This window comes from Aulonocara sp. 'chitande type north' Nkhata Bay, linkage group LG14, assembly GCF_057382095.1.
Source record: "Aulonocara sp. 'chitande type north' Nkhata Bay isolate Kocher_YH1m ecotype deep benthic linkage group LG14, A_spYH_male_GT1.1, whole genome shotgun sequence".
Taxonomy (NCBI): domain Eukaryota; kingdom Metazoa; phylum Chordata; class Actinopteri; order Cichliformes; family Cichlidae; genus Aulonocara; species Aulonocara sp. 'chitande type north' Nkhata Bay.
The window spans coordinates 21,458,522-21,470,887 of NC_141357.1; the positions used below are offsets into that span (position 1 = coordinate 21,458,522).

Genomic DNA, 12,366 nt, shown 5'->3' on the forward strand with positions numbered 1-12,366 from the left:
AACCTTTAGTCTTTGGAAGTCTATATCAATATTGTGCTCAACTGTCTTCTCACCTGTTTGCTCTTGGATCTACTTTTCTATTTCTGTCTTTAACTGTCCTTTTTGCAGAACCTAAATGCATTGCAAACAGAGACTGAAGATGGCGCTCAGAGTGTGGTCACTTTCAAGATCACCTCCAATGTGAAAGTTTTCTGCAATGCCAGCAATGACTTTGGCTCTAAAGTGGTGGAGTTCAACATCAAAACCAGTGAGTTCATGCAGCCTGTGCTTCCTTTCTGCAATCTTTGTAGTTAGTAGTTCAGTCAGGTTCGTCACAGAGTTTAGAGTTCATCTTAGCGCAGATGGCTCATCATAGATGGCTGATCACAAGATTTTTCTACGGACACCACTGCATTCGACGAAATCCACTGCTTTTGTTTGAATCATATATTTCTGTTAGTTTTCTGTTCCAGCTATTAATACAAACAAGGATTCTTTCTTACATGGAAAAGTTACTTATGGAGTTCTTCTGTGTCTACATGTCTCTGCTACGCAGATGATGTTGAGTTGTATTTATCAAACGACATGACAAAAATCAGTTAATTAAGCTAGACATAAAGGCCTTCATCTATGAAATATTGGTAAACAGCGGGTTCAGGAGACAGACTCTGCTTTTAAGATTTGGCTTCGGGCCTTGTTCATAAAACAGGTGATCCTGGAAAAGTCCTCAGTTATCCTGCTGTAGGCTCAGGCTGTTGGTGGACTTCATGAGGTCCACTGACCAGGTCTTTTCCACTCCCCTCTTTTCACTCCTGATATGTTTATATGTCAGTACTGCATGTCATTAACTTTAGTCATTTCTCTTCCAAAGTTTTGTCTCCCTATTTTTTTCTCTTCTCTTTCCATTCACCCTCCATTCTGACCACGGGGGAGTTCTTCCTTCCCTCTGTCGCCAAGTGTTTGCTCAAAGGGAATCCTCTCATTGTTGGGTTGTTCTCTCTAATATTAAGGCGACTGTTGTGAAATAGCACTTTACATAAAAACGAACCGAACATGCCTGCATGTTTTTATTTGTTCTCCTCACTTGCCACTTTTACCTATGTCCCTCCCCCCTCATGTCTCTATTCATTTTCATCTAAAGGTCTTGAGTTTTGCCACATGATGTAACGTCTTGTCTGTGATTGTTCAATCTTTATATTTTTTGTTGTTGTTTTTCACATTCTTCACCCTGGTAACCCACATGTCGTTTAACGGGCACCCATGTGTAAATAACAAAATGACGTCCTTTCTGTGCCTCTACCTGCTTTTAGTTTTAAACACCACATTAACAACAATCACTTCCATGCCAACAATCAGCACTACCACACGATCAACCACTACTATATCCAGTGACACAGGTAAGACCACAGTTACACTGCTGTGCCTGTTTTTCATCATGCAAATGAAACCAGCTGCTAAATGCAAAATTAAATTTGACTGGGAAAGAGAGATTTCTAACTTGTCAGAAAGCTCCCAGCTCGAATTTGCGAGACAGGCACACTCTCTGTTTTTACCACGAGGCTTCAAACATTTCCTTTTGAAAAAGCTCATAATTATAACTGGAACTGGCGACCATGAACCATGCCTTACTTGTGCTGCTATCGGCTGAGACTAATGTTACTCCCATGATGCACTGAGCATTTCTACATTCTTTTCATTCCCTGTGTGTTTATATGTAACTACTGCATGCTATTGATTTTTGTCTGTCTTATATCTTATACTTTGTGTTCTGTTCTTGGCTCTTCATGCTCTCCTTCTTTTCTCTTTCTTTACACTCACTGGCTGCCCCTCCCTGAGCCGGTTTCTGCTGGCAGTCTTCCTGTTAAAAAGGAGTTCTTCTTTCCCACTGTCACCAAATGCTTGCTCATAGGCAATCCTCTTATTGTTGGGTTTTCTCTTCATCTAAATGGCCTAAGCTCTGCCAAGTGCCGTAACCTGTTGTTGTGACTGTGAATATTTCACTCTGTGTTGTTGCTGTCATTTTGTACCTGTGCTGTTTAGTGTGTACCCCTGTGTAGTAACAAACATGACCTCCTGTCTGTGCGTCTAACTGTTTTTAGTTGTACACACCACACCAACAGCCACCACTACCACATCAACCAATACTATAACCGATGACACAGGTAAGATCACGATTACTCTGCTGTGCCTGTTTTTTGTTTTTTTTAACATGGAAATCAAACCCGCTGTAGAGCTCTATTTCATTTTAAGATGAGGCTTCAAACATTTATTTTTAATAAAGCTTATAGTTATGGCTGGATCTGGTCACCCTGAACCATCTTAGTTATGCTGCAATAATTTTAGGCTGCTGATAGACCTTCCACAATGCGCTGAACATTTTTTCTTCAATCCCCTTTTATCCTTCCCCGTGTCTTTATCTGTCACTGCTGCATGTTATTAATGTTTGTCAACTCTTTTCTGTAGTTTGTGTTTTGTTCTCCCCTTTTTTCTCTTTTTTCCCTCCCACCGGCTGCCTTTCCCTGAGCCTGGTACTGCCACATGTCACTGTTGCCAAGTGTTTATTCATGGAGAATCTGATCACTGGCATTTTTTTGTATATTATTGTTGTTAAAATTGAACTGAATATGTCTGTGTACACTGCTCTGAAACCGTATTTTGTCCTTCTAGATTTATTTTAAGTATATTTTTATCAAATGTTTCAAATCAGCGAACAAATTTTAATGTTAGACAAAAATAGTAAGAACAACATGCAGTTTTTAAGAGCAACTGGGTTATACAGCAGGACCATGATCCAGAGCACACCAGCAAGTCCACCTCTGAATGACTCACACGGTGAAGCTTTAGGATCGGACTACTTAAAGTCCAGACTGAATTCAGATGGAGATGCTTTGGCATGACCTTAAAACATGGCAAAAATAAATACGTTCCAATGTGGCTGAGTTAAAACAACGCTCCAACATGTTGTCAGTGATTGTATTTCACTCTGTGTTGTTGTCCCTGTTAACCCGTGTGATGTTTAATGTGCACCCCTGTGTGATAACAGAAGTCGCATCCTCTCTACCTGCTTTCAGTTATATACAACACATCAACTACCAATACTACCATACCATCAACAAACATTACCTTTATCAATGACACCGGTAAGATCACAGTCATTCTGCTGTGCCTGATTTTTGACATGGAACTCAAATCCGCTATGAGGCTTTATTTCATTTTAAGACGAGGCTTCAAACATTTATTTTTAATAAAGCTTATAGTTATGGCTGGATCTGGTGAACCCTGAGACATCCCTTATTCATGATGCAATAGATTTAGGCTGCTGGTAGACCTCCCATGATGCACTGAGCATTTCTCCCGTAATATGTCTCTAATGCATGTTATTAAGTTTTGTCAGTTCTCTCCTGTAGCTTGTGTTTTGTTCTCTCTCTTTTTTCTCTTCTCTTTGAACTTACTGGCTGCATTTGCACCTTTTCCTGTTAAAAAGGAGTTCTTCCTTCCCACTGTTGCCGAGTGCTAATGGGGAATCCTCTGATGTTGAGGTTTTCTCTCTAGCACTGTTGGGTCCTACATAAACCACCTTGAAGAACTGTTGCTGTATAAATTAAAGTCCCCTCACTTTTCCCTTTTACTCGTGTCCCCCCCGTTCACATCCATGTCTCTGTGTGTTTTGACTTTGATCTAAAGATGCTGAGCTTTGCCAAGTGCTGTAATGTGTTGTCTGTGATTTTTCATATTCCTCACTGTGTTGTTGTTTTTTCACACTGATGTCTTAAGTGCTTAAAAAGAGCAATTGGACTTCTTTAGGTTTGGGAAGACATTTCGACTCTGATCCAAGAGGCTTCTTCAGTTCTAAATAAATTGGCACACAGTCTTGATATCCTTTCCCAGGTATTTCAACCTCCAAGGAGACAATTCCCAGTGGGGTTTAAATCTCTGCCAGTTGTTTCAGAACTGAAGAAGCCTCTTGGATGAGATGTGAAGCTACACAAGTCCATTTGCCTTCTTTTTAAGAACTCATAGCTCGCATGTCCTTGATGACTGAGAACCTATACAGACCTTTTGACACTGTTAACCTCTGTGATGTTAAATGTGCGCCCCTGTGTAGTGACCCAAATAACCTCCTCTCTGTGCCTCTGCCTGCTTTCAGTTACACAAAACACATCAACTAACTATGTCAATGACCCAGGTAAGACCACCGTGCAATTAAATCAGCTACAAAATGCATAATTAAACTTGGTTGACAGAAATAGGTAGTTCATTTATCAAAAAGCTCCCAGTTTGGATTCAGGAGACAGACGCCCTCCATCATTTTCACATTAGGATTAATCTTTTTGTTAAAGTTTAGATAGGGCTTGATCTTCTCCACACACCTTTTTTCACTCCTGATGCATTTATGTGCCACTGCTGCATGCTGTAACTTTTGTCTACCCTCTCTATGTTCTCCCGTTCTTTTTCCCCTCTATTCTTCCCGTTCAGCCTACACCCAGTCACGGCAGGTGGCTGTTGCTGATTGTTGGCTCTTTACTTTGCAGAATCAAGTGCCTTGAGACGACCGTTGTTGTGAATTGGCAATAAATAAATAAAACTGAATGGAACTGATTGAATTGAAAGCTTATAACCAGCAAATTCAGAGTCTCCAGACTTTCTTTTATTTAGTCTTGTGGGGCAGTTTTTTTTCTGTAAGTCAGAAAGAAAGGATAAGAGCAAGGAGGCGTGATGCAAACTCAGAAACACCTGCAGGCCTTAGTTACCGCTGTGGTATGATAGATAGGTCATTAAAAGTGAGGTTTGTTGTTGTTACAGGGTGTCTTAATTATTAATTTATTGTCACGACTGCTGTTCTGCGTGTTGGGTTATTATAAATGTAGACGTTTTGTTTTAATGTAGTCTTAAAGTTTGAGAATGAAGTCATGCTTGCAAATGATGTGGAAATAAAAAGAGAAAGGTTCACACACGTACATGCATCATTGTGACTCTCATCATTGAGTGCATTTAAAGCCGATGCTTTAAATGCACTCAGAGTGAGTCTCCTGACTCCCATTATGGGTCCTGCTTTGTGTTTTTCTGTGTCTGCTCTCTGTTTATATGTCACACCAGGAAATTTTCAGCCCCTCAGAGGAAAACTGCTCTGAGTCCACGTTTCTCCCAAAGCGTTGATAAACGGGATTAAACAGGGCCCCTCTGGAAAATGACTCTTCTGCTGCTGACCGCAGTTTGCATATCAAAGTTGATGTTTCGATTCAAAACACTGATAAGATCCTCTGAAATAAAACATTTATTCAGGACTCTGCTGAACATCAGCAACACAAACCTGGGGTGTCAACCATAAGCCCGCAGGCCAGAGCTGACACAGCAAAGACTTCAATCTGGCCCAATGGACAACTTTGAAAGGAGGAGCTTTTGAACTTTTAACTGTATTTTCACGTTTTACAGCTTTTCCTATTCATAAAGACCGCTTCCATTGCCATTCATATCACTGGGCAATCAACTGCCAGATCTTTCTCTGCAATTTTAAACATTTGTCATTTAAACGTTTGTCATTGAAAATCTGAATGTTGAAACTGCATATGTAAGACATCTCGGAGATTAAATGTGAAAGAGGCATTTCACTGGTCCAGCCCACTTAAGATCAAAGTGGGCCACGTGTCCCTGATCTAAACTGTGTTTGAGTATTATATGAAGTATTTATGTGCATATGCCCACTGATTCCTGTGTTCATTTGGTTTTTCTCAGTTCAAACGCCCACCAAATCACCAAATATCAAGAAAGGTTTGTACATCACTCTGCTGTTGCAGATTCTCTACCGCCTTCCTTCCACTTCTCTGTGAGCACACTTCTCGCTCTCTCGCCTCCTAGCTTTCACGAGAACCCTCCCTGGTGATGAACAAAACATCAAAGCGTCATTGGGTTGTTCATCATCTTCACCTCTTCCTGCGCATGTTGTAAAAGCACTGCTGCTCCTGCAGCCCTGATAAACAGCCACTTCGTTTCTTTATCTTTCAGGGTCACCTGAATGATGCTACTGCCACACTCTCTTTAGGCGCATTGCAAACTGTATCTCCACCTGTATCAGACTCTCCTGTCTCCTGCTGTCATTCTATTCCAAAATCCGGGTGCAGTAAGTAAAGCTGTGGGTGTTTTGTGCTTCTTCTCCAATAGAGAGCAAAGGTTTTGTTATCGCAATCATCATCATCGCCATCTTCCTTCTGGCTATCTTGGGAAGCGTGCTCTATTTCCTGTACAAGAAGGGCAGGATCTGCGGCCGATCTGGCAAGCAAGACTTGTAAGTGCAATGACAGCAGTTCCATGCATAAACACACAATGTGTCCACATAAGGAGACATTAAAATGTGATTTTATGGCTGGACTGTATCACAGTATTGTAGTTCTAGACCATTAGAAAGAACTGAACATGATGCATCGATGTAGAAAATTCAGTTATGCTATGTTGTGATTAGACTCCGATGGCCCATCACAGCCGAATGAAATCCCAGCAGTGATAGGAATTAGGGCAGAACCCCCCAGAGTCTAGACCAGGGGTGGGCAACTCCTGGCCTTGAGGACCAGTGTCCTGCAGGTTTTAGATGTGTCCTTGATCCAATACAGCTGATTTAAATGGTTAAATTACCTCCTCAACATGTATTGAAGTTCTACAGAGGCCTGGTAATGAACTAATAATTTGATTCAGGTGTGTTGACCCAGGGTGATATCTAAAACCTGCAGGACACCGACCCTCGAGGCCTGGAGTTGCCCACCCCTGGTCTAGGCTTAGGTTGAGTGACTTGTGTGAGGCAGCGATGGGGAAGAGGTTGATTGCACAAGGGAGATGAGCAGGGCAATTTAAGGTATGCAGAGTGGAGGCTGATTGGCAGAAAGATGATTGGACTAGAACAATGATGTCTGCATTGAGTTTTACAGCCTGGGAAAAAGGAAGTGATGAAAAGAAAAGACTAGCAGCCAAACTCCTGGGAAAGCAGACAGATGATAGATGACCCTTTGATATAAAAGTGTCTAAAAGGAGAAGCCAGTCAGGAAGTGCCTTAAGCTGCATTCTCTCTAATAGCCTGCAGGGGGCGACAACTAGGGTGTCTATATCCATCTTTTAGATACAGTTTGTGTTCACAGTTGATTCAAAAGTGCACTTAATAACATAAAACATTAAATGTTAAAGTTGTGAGGTGTGTTGTTCCTAAAGCCAGAGTGTGTAAAGGTTGCTCTCTGGTAAAAAGTGATATTTAATTTAGGGCTGTAGGTAACAATTATTTTAGTAACTGAGTAATCTATCAATTATTCAATTGATTGATCCAGTAGTCAGATAAGAAATACTTTTCTGAGCAATAATTAATATGAGCAATAAAAAAACACAGGTTTTTCTAAACGAACTGCTCATTGGTTTCCATTTTAGAAATTGCAATGTTTTAATGCAAACGTGTCAGAAAAATATGAAAGAAAACAAGCCTTTGATGACCTGCTATATTAAATTTAATTACTAAAGAAAACATTTTCTTAAATGCAAAAAATATAAATAATCTCAAGTACAGTTGAAGTCAATAAAATAAGATATGTATGAAATCCAAACTAAGGCATAAAAAATTTACCTTTACTGGCCCGTGTACATTTCTGTTGGCTTGTGAAAAAAGCTTTTGTTTTATATTTTTAAATATTAACGCAATATTTTATATTATTTCACTTTCAGTCTGAAAAATGTTATGAAAGACTTTAAAAAAAATCAATGGGTCTATTACACCCTATTCCCCCCCGTGTAGACTCACCCCTGTTTGCTGCAGGTATCGCCTCCATGTAAAAAGGGCGGCTACCGTTCGTTTAAACATAGATCATCTGCACATTTTAATACAACTCGGTTGTGGGCAAAATACCTGCAACTGACAAATAAAGGCTATCTCATCATCTCATCATCATCAACTTGATGAAGTTTACTGCAGATTTTTCTCTGTGTAAAACAAAGCAGTGGATGGAGCAGCTATAAAGTTCGCTTTTCTTTTGCTATAATTGAATCCCTCGAATTACTCGATCGATCGTTGCAGGCATAATTTGAATTTTGTGATATTAGTGATACACCTGCCAGAAGTACTTTAGTAATAAACCTGTGTCTTCGTAACACTACCAAAGCCATGCTGTAAAATTACAGTAATACAAACATTCATGTTTACACACATGAAGCAGAAAATGCTTAAAAAACACGGTGGCTGTCAGTCCCAGACCCTTCATTAAATGGATGAAGTTTAAAGTTTTTTTTAATGTGCAGTTGTGATTTCCAGAAATATTCAGCAGCACTGGGAGTACATGGTAAAATCAATACACTTACTGATGAATGTGTACATATATATACTCATTTTATTATTTTTTGTGTGGCTTTAAAGGACACACGAAGTGACGCCCCCTGTTATGTGAGCAGGTACAATGCATAAAGCTTCAGATAGGTTCAGTTATAACTATGGCTTGTTCTTGACCCTGCAGCAGTAAGAGGAAGTCCAGCAAAGATAACATTGTGGTGGAGATGAAAAGCGACAACACAGAGGAGGCGATTCTCCTTGGGGTCAACGGAGAAAAGCAACAACCAAATGACCAAGTACATATCTGATCCTGAACTGAATTCGCTAAATCGAATAGTCTTTCTACTGAATATCAAACTTACCAGTACCCCACCCAAACTTTCTCTTTTGTGATTGTTTGCTCTCTGCAGTAAAGACCGATGAGCGTCTGCACGCGTGAAAGTGAGGAGGTGACACACCGACGGCTGCTCCCGTTCTCCCCTCTCGGCCTCAGGCCCCGCTACTGCCTTCAAGCACCCACAGCTTTTTATTCCAATCGTGACTATCAGGACAAATGAAGTTATTCCAAGCTATGGCTTTTTCTCTTTCTGCCCTTTACGTGCCAGCTCCTCTGTTGGAATGCATCTCGAGCTTTAATGAACAAGGTTGGAAAGTTTCATTTCAGAACTAAGAAATCTCCCTTCAACCCCAAGGAATGCCGCAGGTTCTCCTCACAGTGTACTGCTGATAGTCCACAGAACAATAATTAGAGCACAAAGCCGACAAGGGACTATTTTTATACCCCAAAAAGCATCACCTCAAGCCCCTTCAGTCACCGAAGAGCAGCCTGAAACAGCTGAGCTAATGTACATATTATTATCTATGTATATATTTCTTTATTTAAAGTAACACAATGTGGGGGAAAAGAGAAAAAAGCAAGACAAGATAGTGTGGTGGGGTTTTGTGTTTTTTAAGGAAGATAGCAAGGAGAGTTTAAGTAGATATTTTGTTTTTATTATTTTGTCTTTACACTGAATTGTTTTTGTAGCTCTAGCGATGCCTCACCTCTACAGCCAGTTCACAGCTTCACCAAATATTGGCTCTGAAAGAAAAATTTGAATCGCGTACCTTTCACATTATTTTGATATCTATTCCTCTAACACTCAACTTTCACACAACCTGCGGAGTATAAAGTATATTAACTAGTCATTTTGTGAGGCAGGTGAACAAATCTGACTATGTTATGCAGTCCAGTTATAAACGACCAATGCCTTAGAATCTACATTCGAAGCCATTTTTTTATTGTTATATTTAATGTTCAGCGCACTTTGTTGTGGAAGGAGCCACCATCTTTCATCGTTCTATACGTTCATGACATGCTTCACTTCTGTAATCATTTCTTTTGAAATTTTAAACTTGGAGAGTATTGGTGTTTGGTGAATACACATGGGTTCACGGCATGATGTTTCCTTCTTTATAAGAAAAAGACATTTCTGTGTGACGAATGAAGAAATTCATGTATCGAGCAAAACTTGAAACACTGTTGAAAACTGTTGTGTCCCAGAGAGGCATGAGAATGCCCCTCAGCCTTGATGCCTTAAAACATCAACCACTCCTCATTTAAATGTAACCAGAGCCTTTCTTTTTCATTTCGGTAACTAGACTAGACTTCACTACTGAGAAGAGGGGACTGACTGTGACTCCGCATATGCAAATCATGTTTGAAGACAGTTAAGCCTCTGTTTTGTTTCTGCTGTTGATGCGTGTGACCACTGTTCAATGTATAATGCCTTTTTAAAGACTGAAAGATAAAATGTGTTATAATATCACTGAAGACATTATAACATATTTAACAAATCTGATTGTTTGTAGTTTTTTTTGTGAAATTCTACCAAATAAAAATGGACTGTTAAATGAACATAACTGGAAATGTGTCTGCTGACATAAAAATATGACCTTTTTTATTTAGCCATACTACAAATCACTGCTGTGCCTCTACTCTGTAATGGTCAAAACCTTTAAAAACAAGTTAAAACTTGGTTACCTTCCAATTTACACACAGTGTAAAATCATTAGGATGGGTTTGAGCTGTCACTTGAGAAAATATCATGCTTAAAAACAAAAGAAATCGGTTATATAAAAGGTACCACTGGGAAGTGTCATCAAAAAAATTCAAAGAGAGCCACAGAGTACAGGACGAGCCTGACAGAGGTAGGAAGATAAAGACATCACTGGAGCCCTGCACAGCGATGCACTGCGAGTTTTCAGCCCAAGAAAAACTCAAATTACACTTTCAGGCCAGACTGAAGTTTGTCAAGAACAATCTGGAGAATGATTGATACTGGAAGCACATAACGATCATTTCAGGTACACAGACATACTGTCAATCGACTAAATGTTTCCATTTTATAAATATAGGACAGTCTTGAGATACCAGCATTAAGATAAAATATAAGCCCAAAGGAGCATTGTGGCTAAATCATGTAGAATAACGGACATGTTTTATTATAATTGCAATTCTTTTCTTATATTAAAATTTCTTGTGGATTAAATGTGCAATAAACTTCTTTACACTGACGGAAAGAGCAAATTTAACTGGTCAAAATGAGTTCGACACCCTTGTTCTTGATGAACAAAGTGCAACTTGATGTAAATGAGGATAATTTTGAGCAGGGAGTCATTCAGTTCTCCTCTAATAATAAAAATGTGGAGGCAGAAACTAAACATAACAGGTCCACTTTAAATAATGAGCCTTGTGAATTTTAGGTAGAAATAGAAATTGTTCTTTACTGGTTTTACCAAAAATATATATATTTTTTTCCTTGGATGTTGTCTCACAGATAACTGGCAAATAGTCAAATATTATTGTTAATGAACATTAGTAATATGAGTTGTAGGTATTGCACAGTAGGTCTGCTAAACATGACAGTGTGGCATTTGTGCACACAACTAAAAACATATAGCTGCTGAACATGGCGTGAATTAAATTTCCAGCATTAAATGAGTAATGTGCGACTCTGTTTTTAAGTCAAGGGGTTCTATCAAAGAAATATACACCGATTAGTATCTGAATGAATTTAAAAGGGGAGTTCATGGACAGTGGATGCCTATAAAGTGCCTACTTCTAACATCCACACCAAAGCAGGCATGAATAAGCAGATTATCCTTAGCAGTCCCTTTACAAACAGTAGGCAAGTTTATTAGGTTACATTGAAGTTTTATTTGATGATTGGTCATGTGATCTACTGGTCGGGCAGCCAAATCACATTTTGGGTTTTAATGCAATTACCAAATGCATCACAATGGAAAATGCAAGAGTATCAACTATTAAAATGGCACCAAAGCACTGAATCGGTCTGCAGTTCTGATCACTCACTGCTCTTTTTCAGTTTCATCTGCTTTGCTGTTAACTTGTTTAGAGTCTTCTCAGCCACTCCTGCCTGAGCCAAAGGATGAAATTCAAATTTCTATTTAGTTTTACCTTAAAAAGTTATTGCCAAATGGCAGCAGAGTCAAGAAAATCACTGAAGCTTGTGCACTCTGACTGGAGCTACACATGGGAAATGACTTCCCCCCCAGTTTTAGTTTTTGTTTTGTTTTAACCCTTGTATGGTGTTCGGGTCTGTGAGACCCGTTTTCAGTTTTTTTCAAAAGAAAAATTAAACAGTTAATATTTTTTAACCTGAAATTCATTGGCTTTGGCTTATTTTCTGTGAAGAACATAAATCCGAACTAATTTTCAATGACCTCATACTGTACCTCCCCCCACGCATTTACATTACATACAAGGTGTTCGGGTCCACTGGACCCAGGTCTAATAAAAATGTTGAAAGTGTAGGTCCTGTGTTCCCACACTCTGTCCTTCTCCTTTCTGGTGCTGCTGATAGTGTTTTCTTCCCGTCCCGCTCCCGCACAAAGTTGCAACATTGTTGAAAATTCAACTATCAACACCGTCTGCTCTTACATTCCCGCACATTTTACCCTCTTTCTTGAGGGATCCAAATTTTATTTTCTCATACCCTGTCCCACCTGCAAATTAGGGGCATAATACTATAAATAAGACTTTGCCGATGTGGTTCTTTATCACAACTGATCAAGGTGACAAAAGATTATCT

The 12,366-nt window shown here is 39.5% G+C and overlaps 1 protein-coding gene across 9 annotated transcripts in view; it reads left to right on the forward strand.

The window, feature by feature from the left end:
• Positions 1-10,182, forward strand: part of mcamb (melanoma cell adhesion molecule b) — a 50,696-nt gene extending 40,514 nt beyond the window's left edge. For 2 of the 9 annotated variants that reach the window (XM_086261513.1, XM_086261517.1), the window contains exons 12-20: positions 109-247; positions 1,290-1,376; positions 2,079-2,141; positions 3,051-3,119; positions 4,127-4,165; positions 5,713-5,748; positions 6,139-6,262; positions 8,457-8,568; positions 8,683-10,182. In XM_086261513.1, coding sequence (XP_086117639.1) covers positions 109-247; positions 1,290-1,376; positions 2,079-2,141; positions 3,051-3,119; positions 4,127-4,165; positions 5,713-5,748; positions 6,139-6,262; positions 8,457-8,568; positions 8,683-8,685 — 672 coding nt within the window. In that variant the 3' untranslated portion in view covers positions 8,686-10,182. The remainder of the gene's footprint in view (positions 1-108; positions 248-1,289; positions 1,377-2,078; positions 2,142-3,050; positions 3,120-4,126; positions 4,166-5,712; positions 5,749-6,138; positions 6,263-8,456; positions 8,569-8,682) is intronic. The other 7 variants (XM_086261514.1, XM_086261515.1, XM_086261518.1 and 4 more) reach the window with 7 other exon arrangements.
• The last annotated feature ends 2,184 nt before the right edge of the window (positions 10,183-12,366 follow it).